At 54.1% G+C, this 17,860-nt stretch overlaps 1 protein-coding gene across 2 annotated transcripts in view; it reads right to left on the bottom strand.

The window, feature by feature from the left end:
- Positions 1-1,228: 1,228 nt before the first annotated feature.
- Kcnh1 (potassium voltage-gated channel subfamily H member 1) overlaps positions 1,229-17,860 on the bottom strand; it is a 261,141-nt gene continuing 244,509 nt past the window's right edge. For both annotated transcript variants that reach the window (XM_060364945.1, XM_060364946.1), the window contains exon 11: positions 1,229-5,427. In XM_060364945.1, coding sequence (XP_060220928.1) covers positions 4,579-5,427 — 849 coding nt within the window. In that variant the 3' untranslated portion in view covers positions 1,229-4,578. The remainder of the gene's footprint in view (positions 5,428-17,860) is intronic.

The following is a 17,860-nucleotide window of genomic DNA, read 5'->3' as shown; positions in this document are numbered from 1 at the left end:
CTGTGGCAGGAGGCAAGGCCTTTGTCGTGGTTTGGCTGTGAAAGACCTGTATCTTTAGGACTCGTGTCTTAGAGGCAGCCTTTTAGTTTCCCACAGCAGAGGCAGAACCTGCTCAGGGAACAAGCATTGCTCCACTTCCCTGTGGCCACTCGGTGACCAGCGCTCAGACAGAAAGCATGCTGGCGCCAGCACTGTGATTTCCCCCAAATCCACAGTAGGTTCCTGTCACAGGATCTGGAATTACCTTAGAGACAAATCTCTAAGCCTACCTGCATTCCTTGGGCTGGGATGATGGACTGCAGAGAAAGAGAGAGAAAGAGAGCTGAACTTCAGACTGAAGTAATTGTGACCTCCTCTTGCCATGACTCTGTGCCATGACGGACTGCAGCACCCTCAAGCCATGAGCTGAAATAAATCCTTCCTGTAAGCTGTTTCGCCCCAGCAACAAGAACTAATGCGAGGCGCCACCCACCCCTGAGCTTCCCAGACCTTCAAAGACACCTTGTTAGGTTTGTGTGCTGGGTGCAGGCACCTCGGGGCCGGAAGAAGCTGTTGGATCACTAGAGCCAGAGTTAGGCCAGCCACTCATGGAGGTCGTGAGAGCCAAGCACAAACTGCTGCAAGAGCAGACAGCACCTGACTGAATGACAAAAGAAAAGGCCACGGCAAACAAGCATCACATATAAAATAGTTTATTACCATAATAAATAAAATTTAACTTTTTTTTTTTTACAAAGATCATTTGTGCTTGTTTAAAAATGTCAGGAAGGGGGTGTCGTCTCTGGAGTGCCCGTGTGCTCTCCATAGCCCCGCACCGCAGTCACAGTGCAGCGCTTGGCAGCAGCCTCGGCTCACTTGCACTTCCTTTATTCATGCTCATTCGGACAGAGGAAAAAGAAACGAAAACCCGGTAAAGGATTTGGCAGGACTGATGGAGACTGTTCATAGGAGAAGCCCCAGATCGACAAGCTGCTCGTGAGCATAAATGTCCTTGCAGCTTGGGTGTGGATGCCCTCCACACCCAATTGGCTGAGCCGATGTCTGACAATGAAGAGCTCTGCTCACAGGGCGCTGCGTCCCCCACGAGCAGGCTGTCTGCTGATGGAGGAGCAGGGACCTTCCCTCAGACTGGGGGGCTGGATGACCCGGAGTCACAGGCAGAGAGTCAGTGTCCCGGGGGAAGGCTGGGCACCCTGGAGACACCGCCACCAGGCCTGGCACCTTGGGGAATTCTAAGGCTGCCTTTAAGCTTCTGACGCGCTAGTGTGAAGACTGATGTGAGCTGCAGGTAAATTCACTCCTTTGCACTGTGAGAGGGACAGGGAGGGGGTCTCCACACCCACACCCTGGCTGGAGAATGGTCCTCGGGTGCTCAGGGTCGGGGTGCACTGCACTGACGGCTCGGGTGGAGAGCTCGGGAGCTGGTGAAGACAGTTTTACGGAATCGAGTGAGAAGGTAGGAATGGAGCAGTGACGACGGCGGACATTTCGGTAGCAGGGCCCTCCGAGGGCTGGGCCTAGCAGGCCTCCTGTCTAAGCAGTGGGAGAGGGGCTAGGAAGGGGACTGGCCCCCACCCCGCTGCAGCTGGAGTCCATTCAAGTGTCTTAAGGCTAAACATCTTTATTTGTAACTTCACCAGGGCTCCGGAGAGGCCCTAGCGTGTCCCTGTGAGCTGTCAGTGTGACAGGGTGCGGAGGGTCTGGCTCTGACTGCTTTTTCTAAAGAGTACATTCAGTCTCTATTCTGACCCGCACACACTGACACCTGGCTTCACATTCTCTCTTTTCCACTTAAGGATTTGGAAGCTGAGGCCTGTGGGGGGGGCAGTGTATCTCTACCCCTTGCCAACCATTCTTGCTGCTGAGGCAGCCCGGAGGCGCTAACACGGCCCTAGGAATCAGATGACAACGTAAGGAATGTGTTTCCAGAAGCTTCCAGACGCCGGAGGTACTGTTCAGTGGCAGAGCTCTTCCCCAGCATGGGCAAGGGCCTGGCTTTGACCTTCCGTGCCCAAACCAAGAAAGAAGGCCTGCTGGGAGGCCGCTGCGATGGGCGCTGCTTTGGAAGCAGGCAGAGAAGTGGGGTCGGTGTGCCTACATCGGAGCATCAGGAGGGCTGCACAGGGGAGGAGACTGCCGCTGCCTCTGGGGTGGCATGGCCGACGGACAGGCAGCGTGCCCACACTACTGCATGCCCGCAGGAAGAGCGCAGGCCGTCAGCCCAAGTGGGGCCGCCTCCCATAGCCTGTCAGGGCAGCCCCCGGGAAATGGCACTTTGTGTGGATGGCAGCCACAGGAGCTCATTCAGACCAAGTGGCCAGCACGTGCTGGACCCCTCCTAAGAGGCAGAGCCAAGTTGTTGGTCTAAGATCTCAGTGTCCAGTCTGACACCTGGCAATTCTGCTTCCTAGGCTCTCCTCAGCCAGCAGACAATGGCTCACACAGGAAGGTGCAGGCCAGCATCCTGCGCTCCTTGGTTGGGACCTCATAAAAGCTGAGTCGGCACCAGGCAGCCCCTGGCCCAGTGAGTGCTGTGAGAGTTTAGAATTGTTTAGAATTGCTTCAGAAAGGCCAATCAAGAGCAAGACTGCTGGAGAAATGAGGAAAAAGAGAAGCCAGGCACAAGCGTTCTGCAGGAACTCTGGGGCCCTAGACTCCTAGAACCCCAAGGTGGACAGAGACACCCCACCCCCCACCCCAAAGGGTGCAGACATCATTTGCATTGACCTCGGAGAGTGCTCACTGGCACTCCAGCATCTGGATCCCTCAGACCCCTGTGGGGAAGGGCCACCCACCTCAGACAGCTGTCAAGGAGCAGCAGGCTGCTGCCCCACTGGCTGGCAAGACACTCGAGAACCATTAAACCCCAAAGTGGTCCAGAAGGAGCTCTGGAAGCACGTGCTCCTGAGGCTGAGTGTGGCCTGGCCACAGGGCCTGCCTCCCCGAAGCTGAGCAGCTCCTAGGCCTCAGCGCCAGGCTGGTGAGTATCCATGAGGCGTGCCCTTGTGGGACACTCAGGCAGTTGGCATCAGGCAGCCCACGAGGCTGCAGGCCTAGCTTTACCCAGAGTGGGCATCTCTGAATGCTGCTGTATCTTGGTCTAGGGATGCCCTGAGCCAGCCCTTAAGCAGTGTGTGAAAAACTACATGCGTGCACAGCCCTGATCTCCCAGGGCCGTCCATCCTGCACAGACAGCCATGCATTGAGACCCGGCAGGTGCCATGGCCACCAAGAGGAACGGTATGCCTCTTTGGTAGAGCAGGTCCTGAGTGCCAGGTTCAAGATGCCGACACCCTGAATCGTCAAAGCTGTTAGCGCTAAGTGTATGCCACTCACTGCACAGCCGAGATTCCAGGCTCCCCTGGCGCTGCTACACCCCTGCCACGCTCCGTGCCACCCCTCCAGATGCACACCTGGGCTAGCTCCTCTGGCCCAGGATGCCACCGAGAGAGCTCGAGCGACCGAGGCAGTGTGTGTCCCTGCCAGGATGTGGCAATCTGCAGAGACGGCCCTGCGACCGTCACATCCCAGCTTATCACGGAGACATCATGAAAGCCAATGCGTCACTCTCTCCAGCTCCCTAGAGAAGGATCATGGTCCTGCCATTATTTCTGGAGTAGGAAATCGGTTGGCTTTCAAATAAGGCTAAGTGTGGTTCCCACGTGTCCTCTAGCGACCCCCTGCGCTGGACAAAAATCCCTACGAGAATCAAAATAGAAACCTAGTACTCGCTACAATCATTGTTTTCTGAGGTTGTGTGTGTGTGTGTTAGGAAAGCAACGCTGGGCTCCTGCCCCTTCCTGTCAGTGCCCCACACCCTGAGGAGAGCCATGGCAAGCTTGGGAAAAGGTCAAGGCAGGGGCAGAGAAGCTTGAGTCAGGAGGCCTTACTGTAGCATGGTGAGCGCCAGAGAGTGGGAGCTTCCGTGTCAGGAGCAGGCTGTGGACCGCACGACAGAGCTTGCTCCGAGCGAGGGCCCTCTCCAGCCTTTACCCTTGCCTCGACTCTTCCAGGCAAGGGAACCCGAGGAGCCCAGCCTGCGTCTCCATGGCGCAAAGGCCCTCCTGCCCATCAAGCTCCCCTTATTGCAAGTTTGTTACAAATGGCAAGAGTAGGAAAACAGATGGTGACGTCAGACCCAGGGGGTGAATGCCCAAAAGTCCCTGCACCTGTCGTGGTCTTGGGGGGCTTGTGAGGAAGCCCTGTGTGGTCTGTTCTCGGGGCTCTCAGGAGTTCCCACATGGCTACTGTCCTCCTCCGGCAGTTTTAATCTTTTACAAACAGCGTTGGTAAAACCCGCTGAAGGAAATGCTCTTTGGCTAGGCAGCGTGGCCTTCTTCCGTAACTGTCGGTGGCTGTCCACATGCAGCGGCCATCCTGCAGAGTGCTGTGCCCCTCGTGCTCCTCTTATGCCTTCCAGAGACCATGAATCCACACCTGAGCCACTTAGTCCCACTTTGACTTCCTGTCAGGAAAAGCCTACCTTGAAGGTTGTTGGTCGTGTGGGTGGTGAGGGTGTCGAGGGCGAGGGGACAGGCCTTTGTCCGTGATTTTTTTGTTTGTTCTGAAATGTTCCTCTCAGCTTGCTCCAAAAATGTCTCTGTCTGACTCCGGGGACTGGGGCCTGGGGCTGTCTCGAGCCTCCTGAGGAGACTGGGAGGCCCCTCTGGACATTAGTATCCTGAGTATCTCAGACAGCTGCTGCTCAATGGTGGTCATCTTGGCGTTCAAGGCCTTGATTTCCTCCTTCAGCTCATGTTTTACCTCCAGGACCGTGGCCTGCAGCGTCTGCTCAGGGATGGGGTAGAAGGAGTGCTTGACCTCAGCCAGGATGGGGCTCCGGTCTTGAGGGCTCCTGGCCTCCCCCACGTTGTCCAGACGCAGGTCACTCTTGGTGATGCCGCTGTCACAGGAGTCCGTCTTCTTCAGGGTGGCCTCGCCCGACGCCTTTGTCCTCTCGGGCAGCGTCTCCATGGACTCCGCCTTGGAGACCTGGTCCCAGTCCTCACCCTTCCCACAGGCATCCTTGAAACGGGCCCAGCCTTTGCGCTTGGCACAGTCGCCACTGCCTGCCTTGGGACCTGGGCACTCTGATCCTGGTGCGTGCAGCTTGGCATGGTCTGACACCGTGGAGCAGGTGGCTGCCTGGAAGGACACGGGTGTGGCGGGGCTCTCACGCACCGTGACCACGCTGGCCTTCGCCAGGCTGTGGTTGGCTGAGGTATGGTCCGTGAGGGCATTACCCTTCTCCACGTCTGGGTCCCGGCCCCCTCGCTCTGCCGCCAGCCTGGCTTCTTTCTGCTGGCGGAACCTTTGGAAAAGTCTCCTGACAGGGTGGTCAGGAGGCAGGATGAGGGGGGCCTCGTTCTTTCGTTTCATCCTCTCCTCCTCTTCCCGTTTCACATCGCTGATCTTCCGGAACACAATCTGGAGGGAGAGAGGTCAGACACCCTGTGTTAGCTGGAAGGAGCCCCAGATGTCAACTCACCCTGTTGAGTCAGTCAAACAGCGGCCAGCCAGGGCTGCAGCCCACAGCACAGTCACAGCCCTGCCGGCCCTCGGGCCATTCCTCCTGGCAGACTGACATCACCTTCCTCTCCTAATGGTTCCCAGCTCTTCAGCATCACAGCAGCGGCTGCCACTGCTACCCTGCTCAGGAGGAGGAAAGCCCACCTTGGAGCGGGAGGCCAGCTGCCAAACTGCATCCTCCCGGCACAGGCGGTAACTGGGAAACCCCCTTCCTTCCCCAGCTCGGGCCTCCTCAGGGGAAGGCCCTCGGACCACCAAGATAAAAAGCCCCAGGGGTTCTGATCACCAAAGTTCAACCATCTTTACAGCCTGCCTCACCCCACCGAGCTCAGCCAGTCCTCTGGCCTAGCATTTCTGAGCTGCTTTGTATTCGCCCAGCTCTGCGGCCCTTACTCTCAGTCTCACGGACATGTTTCTAATGGAGACCCTTCTGGAGGGAGCAGAGACGGTGGCTGGCTGGAGAGGAAGCAGCTGAGAACAAGATGCCACTGGAGTTACCTCCTGTCCTATGTTGACAGCATATTGACCCTAACATGGCCATCCCCCTCCGTGGCCCCTTCCGGGTGAGCGAGGCTGAGGGCGTTTCTAGTCTTCCCGAACAAGACACCTGGTGTTTTTATCTGTATCTCCTCCCACTGAGAGCCTTATGAGCCAGAACAGGCCTCGGTTCTCTGACTTTATCACTGACCTAAAGAACCGTGTTTGTCTGCTTTGCCCACAGTTAGTTCTTAGGAGTGCCGAGGATGCTCTCATTTCATATCTGCAGACTAGGTGAGTGAAAACAGCCAGACAGAGCATGTTGCTGACCGGGAAAGATGACATCACAGAGGTCGTAGTAGCCTAGCAGGAAGGGTTGGCTCAGAACACGTGGCTACTCCATGTGAAGTCAAGGGCAGCCCTTGATGCTTCAGACGAGCCGTGCCAGGACAGCGGAGGGGCGGCCTGCTGATAATAAGAGCTCACCTGGAAGGTTGCACGCCAGTGTCGGGCCCTTTGAACCTTGACGGCGTCCACAGTGAGTGTTCAGGAGTGGGAGCTGTGCTGTACTCTCAGCGCATGGGCCCTGGCTCACAGTCGGACCCAGACAGAGGGAAGGAATAGTCTGGCTCACCTCAGAGCTCCAGCCAGAGCCCGTCCTGACCTCGTTCTGTCTGGAAACCTCCTCACGTCTTCCATGGTGTCCTCCTGCAGAGGCCAGAGGCTGTCCATCTGCACACCCCACCCCACCAACAGGCAGGGGAACCAAGAGCAGCCCTCTGGGCAGCAGTGCCCCTCCCCCACCCCAGCAAAGGGCTAAGGGGGTCCTTCAGGGCTGATGTGCAGTGGAGGATGCTTTTCCATTTCAGCTGCTGGTTTGAAGTCATTAGTGGGATCTATGCCAGCAGCAGCCATGACCATGCATTTTGACGAGCATTTTAGATAGAGTGGACAGGGCTGACTGCGTGTGCCTGCTTACAATGAGGCCTGTGTCACCAGGCAAAGCACTCCTCCATCTGCTCAGACGCTTCCCCAAGGCAGGAATGTGCCTCAACAATGATGACCAAGATCTCCAGCCCTGCAAGTCCGAACACCTTCTGTGCAGACAAGGCTCTGGGAAAATCATGGCTGCCCAGCCCTCACAGAGCGTTCCGTGAGGTTTTGAGAGTGCCCGAGGTGGGTGCCGTTCCAAGTCGTGCTTTATTGTAGGGCTTTTTGGAGCCCGAGTGAGCACCTTCTACATGCCTGCGCAGGAAAGTGCATTCAGAATGTCTTATATCTAGATTTAGTTGGTGGGGGGACGTTTTGCCTGCATGTGCACCTGTGTGCCCTGTGCATGCAGGGGCCACAGAGGTCATGGGGGATTAGGATGGTTGTTGGCCACTGCATGGGTCTTCTGGGGGAGCACTCTGTTCTGCAGAGCCTGTGGCCAGCTCAGTATTCAGAATTCCTAATCCACTTCCCCACACCCTCTTTCAAACAAAGGGTGTTTTCCAGAATTCCCTGGGGTGGGGGGCTCTGGCTTTGTTTAGTTTCCCACCCCAGGCTGCATGGTTCCTCACTGCTGTTAAGCCTTGGAGTTGACGACGTGGGGGTCTTCCCTGCAGACGCTTGCAGCTTGAGGTCCACAGTGGTCCACACTCCATGACACAGCTAACGTGGCTTGCACGATAGGGGCCGAGCTCCACTCTCCTGCCCAAGCCACACTGGAGAGTCTCAGGGCCCAGGCAAGGCCTGGCTTACTCCACCCTGCCATTCAGCTTGTCTTTGCTGTGAGCTCGAAGACTGAACTTGGCAGTCATTCACTCCGGCAGCCTTCCTTGACCCTCCCCACCCGATGTCAGGAAGCTCATCCTGATGGCGGAGCAGCAGGCAGCTCATGGCGAGCACAGGGAGAGCCTTTCCTGGTTAGGCAGAAAGCCACGGTTCCCGTTATCACCACCCACAGCATCGACAGCGCTCAGTGCATGGCTATTCAGTCAGTGAGCATGCCTGTGCCTGTTATGACCGCTCCCATCTGTGTTCCGCATACAAGCACACAATGCTCTCCACGTGTCCCCAGGATCTGCTTCCACTGTGCTCGCTCCAGGGGGGAAGGACAGTAGGTTCATGCTGAGCACAGCATGCAGGCCCCTGAAGGATGCCCACGGTGACCTTCCATCATTCCAGACTCACCTTGACTACGCCACTCTCTCCGTCTGACAGCCTCAGGGAGAGGATTAAATTTAGGAGGAGGACTAACATAGATTTTTTTTTTTTTTTGCATGAGGACAACTGTTGTTGACTTTTCCTTCTGTATAAGCTTGGCTCTTCCTAGAGAAGATAATCCAGTTTCTTGGGAAGGGACTGCCTGGGGAGTCTGGGGGCTGTAGTTCCACATGCTGAAGAAGCTGCCCTGACCCTGTCCCGTCTGCTGACTCCCCGGGTCCCATCACCTCGGTGCCACGTTTGTTTCTATGGGCTTTACACTAAGAATTCAAGAAAAGTTTCCTTGGCCAAGAAACTACTAGGTAACTTGAAAGTTCCCCTCAGACTCCATTTTTAATAATTTAAAAGTTATTAAAATCTGAGTGATTTTAGTAATTTGTCCTACATCCTGGTAGTATGCTCCAGCTTTGAGCACACCCTCCAGTATAACCTCCCGGAGGCCACATGTGAGGCCATGGTTTAACTGTCCCCCCATAGGCTGCAGTGTCTGAACGCTTGGTCCTCAATTGGTGACAGAGTTTCAGGGGAGAGCTCCAAGGGGCACAGCCTTACTGGCAGAAGTGTATCAGTGGGGCAGACTTTGGGAGCTTGGGTCTTTGCCCTTCCTCAGGATCTGCCCTGCTTCATACGCTTTTAGTCGGTGGTGTGAGCTCTTTGGCTTCTGCTCTGGCCTCGTCTGCCACTAGCTGCCATGTCCCTGCCATGGTGGACTCTTATCTCTCTGGAACTGCAAACCAAAATAAACTTTCTTCCACAAGTCTCCTTTGAGTGGATGTTCTGTTACAGAAGCAGAAAGGCAGCTCTCGTACAGTGTTTCCTGTGAGGTATGCATGCAAGAACCACCACTGCAGCTTGACCACTGAGGAAGCTGAGTAATGACCTGCTCAGTGTCACGTGGACAGTTAAAAGCAGGACCAAGAAATGAGCGCAGAGACTGCCCCAGCAGAGAGGTGTTGGGGCTAAACAGAGATCCGTAGTCACTCACTGGAAAGACCCAGCTCTGGAGACTGGTCACCCTCTGCTGGCATGATGGACACCAGTGATGGGCACGTCCAAATCCTTCCTGCTCCAGCCAGGGTCCTTCCAGCTCATGGGAACGATTTCTCTTGCCTGACAGGCTAGGCATGGGAGGCCCAAGCTGAGTAGTGCACATTCCAGGCCTTACTACGCCGTTGGGAAACAGGAAGTCCTCAGAGCAGGCATGGCTGCTCTGATGTACAGCACTCACACAGCTTTAGATCCCCGGCACTGCCCTGAGCAATGGCCTGAGCCGGGAGTTCATTAACTTGGTTATTGACTGAACTGACAACATGAGGATCCTTAGGCTGCACAGCTTTTGTGAGCAACTATTTTTAACTTTATGTGAAAACATGGGCCTTGTGTGACCGGAGGAGAAACAGGACGATCGACCACCTCTGCTGGATACCTCAGAGGAGGGTCCACAGGGCTAGAGAGCTGGAGACGGCCATAAAGTGCTTCATGGGAACAAGAGGATCCAGGTTCAGTCCCCAGTGCCCTCATAAAAAGGCTGGACGTAATGTGCCCGACTGTAAGCCCCGGGCTTGCAGTAGACCGGAGACTCTCTGGGGCTCACTGTCAGTCTAGACAGGCAAGCTCCAGGCTCACAAGACTCCAAGAAAAATAATGTGAGGACGCCTCTATGGGTGTGTGCATACATACGCAGGTACAGGCGCGCGTGAACGTTAACCCACACATACACGCACATGAATATGTGCACACAAATCATACACACGCATGCGCGTAAAAAGATCTAGCCTCGGGTAGAGCCCCACTCAAGTGACAGTGAAGACTAGGTCAGGGAGACCCCCAAAGTCACTGTCCAGGAGGGTCACAGCCATGCAAAGAGTGGAGAAGCAAGCCTGGGCGAGGTGGGCCGCCTGGAACCTTGACCCCAGGAGGATGGGGTCACCAAGCTATTTAAGAGAGCTCCAGCTGTGCAGCGGGGGCTTCGTTTTTTGTTGACGCAAGCCAGAATCAGCGAAGAGAGGATCTGTTACAGCAGAGCCCAGACTCCTCTCTCTGTCCCCAGGGCCAGGGCCAGTCTGGGGCTGGTTCAGGCTAGGTTCCTTCATGATTTCCTTCGCCACAAGCCCTCTGTCAGTAACCCTGCCTGCAAAGCAGAGCAGAAAACATGAAGATTTACAGACTGGGCCATTTAAGAAACTTAAAACATGGAAGAAACAAACTACAGACAGGATGAGAGAAGGGCAACTAGCTGGACTTTGATTTTGAAAACGCCACTCCTTAAGCCCCCCACCCCACCCCCAGAATCAAATGCTGTCACTTAGTTTTCCTTTACCAGCCTCAGGAATATTTCACTGCCCAGAACTTTGGATGCTGAGCCTCAGGAGCGGAGGTGGCACCAGGGAGACGGAGTAGGTCTGCGCTCTCTGAGCTGACAGCGTTCTCAGGACCCGAGGCTGCTGGGGTAAAGCACAGCCTTGCCCTCCAGGGATGCCGGGATGCACAAGTCAGACCCTGTGCTCACACCTGGAGCAGTCAGCGGGCTGGGGGAAGGGAGACTCACGAAGCCACCATCAGTGACGGACAGCAGTGCGAGCACATGCGCTAGGTACCACACAGGGGTGAGACACAGGTGCCAAGCCTCGGTTTCATCTGTCACAGCAGATAACATCATCTAGGGATACCGCCAGGATAAGGGGGTGCTTCCTCAGTAAAGCACTAGCAATTAGTTGTTCTTTGTGGGGGTGACCGTGGAGATGGTGGAGAAGGCTGAGCTAGGACAAAAAGGCGAAGGAACAGCGCACCCCAAGATCGCAAACGCCACGTAAGGAAGAACTATGTTTCTGCGATGGCAGCCGCAGGGGGAGGGGTTGGCTCGATGGACAGGACTCTCCTCGGGTGGCTGTGAGGAAGTAGTCCGGGAAGCTGTCTGACCTTCCTAAGCCTTAGCTGCCTTATGTACGGACTACTTCCTCAAAGCCACCCGAGGAGAGTCCTCCCTTCTCTGCAAGCCAAAGAGGCAGGTGCATCCCTGCTGCGTGGTGACGTAAGTGGCCATGGAAAAGCCAGGCGGGACCCAGCATGGGCAGGGACCCTGGACCTGGCTTTGAGCCCATGCTGGGCTCTGTGCTGAGCTCCCTTGAGGGCTGAGGAGGTGCTGCTAGGGCTGAGACTTCAGACAGCCTCATTTCTCTCCCTCAGTCTTGGGTACACGGGCGCGTTTGTTTTCAAGGCCAGGGGCGCCAGCGCAAGGCAGTGAACGCACCAGCAGGTCTCCCCAAGCACACGGAGAAGCGCCGTGCCCCTGCCACTCGCTACCCCCGTGAGAACCGTGTGCCCTCCTGTTCGTCAGGACTAGGGACCAACCCCTCCCTAAAGTGTCTGTCCACACAGTCTGCCAAAGGCAACCATTCCGAGACCTCTTCTGCCGCCAGCCTATTCCCAGGTCCGCAAGCGGTACTCTAAGTTTCAAGAAGCGGCTGATGTGAGGTTAGGGACTGGGTGCTCATCAAGTGGCCCGGCTGCTTCTGCCGCCTTTGCTCTGCATTTATGTCCGTGTGCTATCATCCTGCGTCCACAGTGCATGGGAGTCTGCAGACTCCACCTCTCTCTTCTAAACACACACAATGGCTACAGTTAGGTTTGAATCCACAGCAGACAAGAAGGCTGGAGTGCCCATTGGAAGATTAGCCTTGGACACTGGAGCGGACCCAGAAGTGGCCATCAGGATCAGGACAGATTAGCTCTTGGGTCCCATGCCATTGGCGACCTACCCTCGAAGCCTGATGCTGATGGCCTGGGGGCTGAGAGACCTCAGAAACCAGCCCCATGAAGTAGAGTCCCACCCACAGAGGCAGCGTCTACTCAGCTGGGTCTGCCGGCATCCCCAGAGAGCTGGGACAGGAAGGGCTTAGGACTGTAGAAACCAGTCCCAGCTCCAGGAGTACAAAGACCCCAAGAAAGAGACAGAGGAGTAAGGCGAAGGAGGGAAGGAAGACTGACTTGCAGAAAAGCCTCAATGGGAAGCAAAATGAAATTGAAAATAAGAGCAGGAAAAGGGACAAGAGACATTAGTGTGTCAGAGAAGTGAGCCCTGCTATCGTAACCTCACAAGCACACACTGGGGCCCAGATTGTGGGATGGTGGCCATGTTGATCTGGCTTGAAGCAACAGGCTGCAGGGCACCAGAGGCAGGGTACTGCAGCTACGGAGGAAGAGCTGGAGCCAAGAGGATGATGAGGCTGGTCACACTTTTCTGACACGCAAGCCTGCGGGATGAGCTCAGAGTCTCACTAGGGAAACAAAGGCCACACACCGGAGGTGAGACTGGGGCTTGCTTTCCTTCTTGCCATTGTCACCTCCCAGCCAATTGTGTCACAGACCCACAGGCACGCCACCTTCTGCAGAGTGGTCTCCACCCACACGCTGGTTCTAGAGTTTGGACCTGTCTTCTCTCTCCATAGTGTCTTTCTGTACCATTCTCACACGCACTGCAGAGATCAGCATCCTCTGCCAGATGCCGATGAATGAGTGAGGTTTGATGACACGGTGCCTGCTGTGTCTGCCCTGTGGCACACTGACCTTGAAGTCTTGCCTTCCTTACACGGAGACTGTGACCCTGTGTGTGATTCGATGGAAGAGACAGTAATAAACTGGTTGAAGGGCCAAGGATGCTTTCGTAAGGAAAGGACCGGAGCCCTGAGACCGAGCGCTGGTCACCGGGCGGCAGCACTTGGCACAGTCAGAGCAGCAGGAACCGGACGCTGTTCAAGAAGAGCCTGCTGTCCTGGCCGGGCCCACGGGGCCTGCCTGCTCCCGCCTCCCACACCCAGCTGCCAGCAAAAGTTCTCTTTCCTTTCAGTGAACACTGGCTACCTGAGACATTCCTATAGGCTCATATTTCACCGGTTCATCTCCAGCTGGTGGCACTGTTTTGGAAGATTCTGGAAGCTTTGGTGTGTGTAACTAACATGTATGCAGGAAAGGCTGCTGGGAGGGAAAGAGGGCTATGGAGGTAAGCGTTCGAGATGACTGCGGTGCTCAGTCACCTCATAAGGATGCCTCAAGAGCTGTCTTGATTGGTGGTGTGGGAAGCCTGCCACAGTGTGTGTGTGCCGCCTTCCGGTGGCAGCCCCGGCAGAAAGGCAGGGCAGGAAAACCAACATTCACCTTGGCACCTTTGGCACCCTTGGCTCATGCTCTTGCTGCAGAACTGAGCTGGTTTTCTCTGTTAACTCTGGATGACCCTCTGCTGAGGTTGGTGTTCTAGGCTTCCATCACAGACTGAGGACCAGCAGCTCTCCGGGAGCCTCCAGGTTTTCAGTGCCAGATTGGGTCTACCAAGGCACCCAGCCATGCGGACTGAACAGCTAGTGGCTTGTCTGTGTCTGTTATGATGGACTGTGCCCACAAAATGTAAACCAAAATAAAGCCCTTCTGCACAACGTTAATTCTGCCACCTACTTTGTCACAGGGATGAGAAGAAAAGCCAACACAGCTCCAGCAGTTTAACCACATGTGTCAACGCTGTGATTGGGAATGACGCACACTGACTACTCAGCCCTGGGCAGAACTCCTGTCTCTCCAGAAGTCTTTAGGATTCTTTACTTACTTGTCCTCAAGGTTCCCGCACAGCTCACCATGACTTTGACATGGATTTCGTTCAGGCAGGTGCACATCTGATGCTCCAGCAAGCTGAGGATGCTTGCTCTTCTGTTCTGAAGTGCTATTTTGTCTGATGGTTTTCCTCTCCTCTTTCTGCCTCATCTTTGAAGTTCTATGAGCTGAGATGTAGCACTGATGTCTGCATTTCACTCCTTCCCTTCTGCCCTTTTCCTGCAATCTTATCATCTTATTACCATCAGGAAGATCCTTCTGACTTAACTGCCAGGCTTTGTTGTAAATTTCCTGCTACACATTATTTTCCAAAACATAAAGCCCTTCCTTGTTTTTGATCATTTCTTCTCCGTAGTGAACTGTTTTCTTCCATAGATACACATGCAGTGTGTTCTCAATGGAGGATTTTATTTTGCTCTCTGTGCTAGCACTCGCCAGGGTGTGTGAGGTGAAGAAGTGAAGCCGGGGCTCTCCTGCAGCTCAGGGCCCCTGGGCCAGCAGCTTGGTTCACAGCTGAAGTTCACCTCCACCTCTCTGTGATGTGTGCTCCAAGGGTGCAGTGGTGTGAGATTTTCACATATGAAAGATTTACACTGTGTCTGCATGCGTGAACCACGTGTGTGCCAGTGGGTGTCAGATCCCCCAGAACTAAAGTTAGAGAGTTTTGAGCCACCTGATGTGGGTGCTAGGAATCTAACTCAGGTCCTGTGGAAGAGCTGAGCCATCTCTGCAGCCCCGGGATTACAGTTTTGCAGGAAAAGGCAAAGAAGCCTAGTTCTTTTTTAAAGCTTACAACAGCCGCTCCTTGGGGCTTTGTGGCTTCCTTGCCTTATGAAGGAAGGTTTATATTCTTTATATTCTTCAGAAATCTGTTAAAAAGCACCTTGAAGGCACCCTTTTCTATTTTTTTATTTTGTTCTCAAGAGCTTCCAACTAAACAAACAAAACAAGCCTAGTATAATGAGTTTTCAGGAAAGCGAAGATGGATGACCTGGGTCTGTCTACCCAAGGTTTCATATGGTTTAAAAGGTCTACTGGAGTCCTTTTAAACTAGGTACACGGAAATCATATAAAGTATAAATAAATATTTTAGTTAAAAGACAAAGAACATAATAAAAATATGTTTATAATTGATAAGCCAAAAATTGCTTTTAGAGATGGATAAAGAAGAATGTTCTACTGTTCCAGTTTTTAAATGGGTTCAAAGATGGTTGAGGCCCCAGAAAAGGAAACGTAATGGCGGCTTAGCACATGGGAAAACACCCAGTCCTGCTCACAATAGGAGTGTAAGTTAAAACCACTCCAGGGCACACACTCCTGCGTGTACCAGCCCGCACTGTGGGCGAGAGAGCAGGAATGCTGTACTTGTTGTTTTCATTTCCTCAGAAGACAGGATGAGCATGGTGCCCAAGCTTTACGACTACACAGCTTGAGCTGATCCCAGAGCATTTCTATCTAACTATCCGTAGATCTAGGCCTGGAAGCTTCTATCCTCCTTACAATCTAATCTTCTTCATGCCCACACCTTGAAGGCTTCAGCTTCCAGCCTCCGTCTGCTAGCCTAGGCCTATAATGTTTTCACAAAACATTGTTCTGAGACTTATTGTTGAATAAGCTCACCCTTCCTAGTTCTTTCTGAACTCTGGCTGGCTGGTTCAATTCACCTCTTCTAGCTCAAACGCCTCTCCAAGCTGACTGCTTCAAACTGGGTTCTCTCTGCTTCTCACTGGATTGCTCTGCTTGGAAAAACTGTCTCTGAGCTCCATGAGCTGAACTGTGCGAATTCAACTGCCCTCAACTGAACTGCACTGAACTGCAATGCACTCCAGAACTCTACTGTACTGTTTCCACAAACTCTTTGCTTTCTCTCTGCAACGTTTTAAGTAGCTTCTCTTTCCTGTCTGTTCTCGTGAAAGTTGTGTGCATCCTATCTCTGACTTGTCACTTTGTCCTTCAATAGACACTATTTGGGATTAAAGGTGTGCACTAAAGGCATGTCTGAATTCAGCCAGATCACACAGACGTAGGCTTTGGATGTGACCCCTTGCCAGAGCAGCCATGTTTCTGGATTAAGATTCCTCTACAGGGAAGCCAGCACCTCACACAGCTTTGCCAACAATCTGAAACTTCCCAAACAGCCATTTCCCTATCTATGTGGTGGGTAACAATATCTGTTTCCAAGGGAGACTATAAGGATGAAAAGAAAGGGTGAGTGCCCGGCATAAACGTGGCACACACAGCTCAATGCCACCTGTTACTGCACGGGGTTTCACGGCGCTGTCTTCACAGGGGCTGCTCTCGAGGGCATCAGTGCTGCCTTAAACAGCAAACGCCCACTGCAATGCCTGGCTTTTAAGGGTAATAGCCCACTGTTCAGGTGTCCTTCCTTGGGCTCGAAATCTGTTTAATGGCACTGGGAACCAGCCCAGCCCCAAGCATGGCATAGGCCAGCAGTTAGATGAGCCAGGCAGGGAGGAATGGCGGTAAAGATGGCGCTCCAGGCAAATGCAGGAACATCCCTGTCATGTGGCAGCACCTAGAGAGACGTCACATCACTAGGGAGCAGCCACACACTCCAAGGTTGGCTTAAGGAAGCAACACCCGGACAGGGCGAGGCACCCTTGGCTGGACAGACCCCATGATGGAAGCTCCTTGGGTCAAGGGTGGGAAGCTTCCGGGGTCCTCCCTGCCCTCTGCTGAGAAGGCTAGAGGAAGGGAGGCAGGAGGAGCAACCTGACCCAGGTCTCAATAGGAGGAGGCACCATGGCTTCCTGTCATTAGGGTGTTTAGGTTTTCATCTGCATTCCTGGTAACAGTCTCCAGGCCAGGGAGATTAGACGGCGCCTGACACCGTCCTTCCTCCAGCCACTCCTGTCTCTGCTACCTTGTTTCCTCCCATGGCTAGAGCCAGAAGAGGGTCTCTCCTTTCCAGAGCTCCCTGTTCAGGCAGCCATGCCTCCACCCACCATTAACAACAGACAAGTGGCATTTGCTCAGCAGGAGCCTGGCACATACATTTTCTCCTTAGGGACTGCGGTCGGAGCAAACCCTCTCCCCTTGCCCGAGTACACAGGATGGCCTGGCTCCTGTGGCCATCATGCTAGTCTCCTTCTCAAAGTCCACCCCTCCAGTGGCCAGGTCTGGAATTCATCAGCTAATGGTCAGCTGCATATGCAAGTATCCACCTTCATCTAATTAAATCCAATCTGGCCTCGCACTTCTTTCCAGACTATAAAACACTGCTGGTGCCGAATGGCTCAGTGCTACAGAGGGAAACTGAGGCCCTCCAGCTTCCTGTCAGAAATGGGCAGCCTGGCCTGCGAGCCAGTCTCCCCGCCTCAGGCCCGCATCTTCTCACTGGCTGAGCCCAGCCCAGGTGTGCAGAACTGCTGTTTTCATTTTTGCAGAGGAGAAGACATACTTTCACACTCACTGGGGTGCCAGTCAGTGACAAAATCCCTGGGGTGTTGGAGGAGGCACTTGACTGGCCTGCACTGTCCCCTCACACGTGACAAATGTAGTGAGCCCCATGCCAGGCCCCATGCAGAAGGTCGGGTGCAGAGAAGAAAGCCCGTCCCCCATTTTCCGGGAATTCAGTCTAGGAAAGGGCAGGGGTGTGTGCGTGCGTGCGTGTGTGTGTGTGTGTGTGTGTGTATGTGTAGGGGGTGTATACAGGTGTGTGTGTGTGTGTGTGTAGGGGGTATATACAGGTGTGTGTGTGTGTGTAGGGGTGTATACAGGTGTGTGTGTGTGTGTGTAGGGGGTGTATACAGGTGTGTGTGAGTACAGGCATGTGTGTGCAGAAGTCTGTATGGCTGTATATGGCTGTGTGTGCGCACATGTATGGGGTATACGGGTGTGAGTGCGAGCGCTTACATGTACAGTTGTGTAGCTATGTGTATAATGTGTATGCCTGAGCGTGCACACGGGTGTGAGTACGCCGGTGTGCAGATGGTTATGTGTATCCGGTGGGTGTATGTGTGGATGTGGGAAATATGTTTGTGTGTGACTACAGACGTGTGTGTATGTTGTGTAGAGGCGCATG

The sequence above is a fragment of the Meriones unguiculatus genome, chromosome 11 (genome assembly GCF_030254825.1).
Source record: "Meriones unguiculatus strain TT.TT164.6M chromosome 11, Bangor_MerUng_6.1, whole genome shotgun sequence".
Taxonomy (NCBI): Eukaryota; Metazoa; Chordata; class Mammalia; order Rodentia; family Muridae; genus Meriones; species Meriones unguiculatus.
This window is presented reverse-complemented; position numbering and strand designations above follow the sequence as displayed.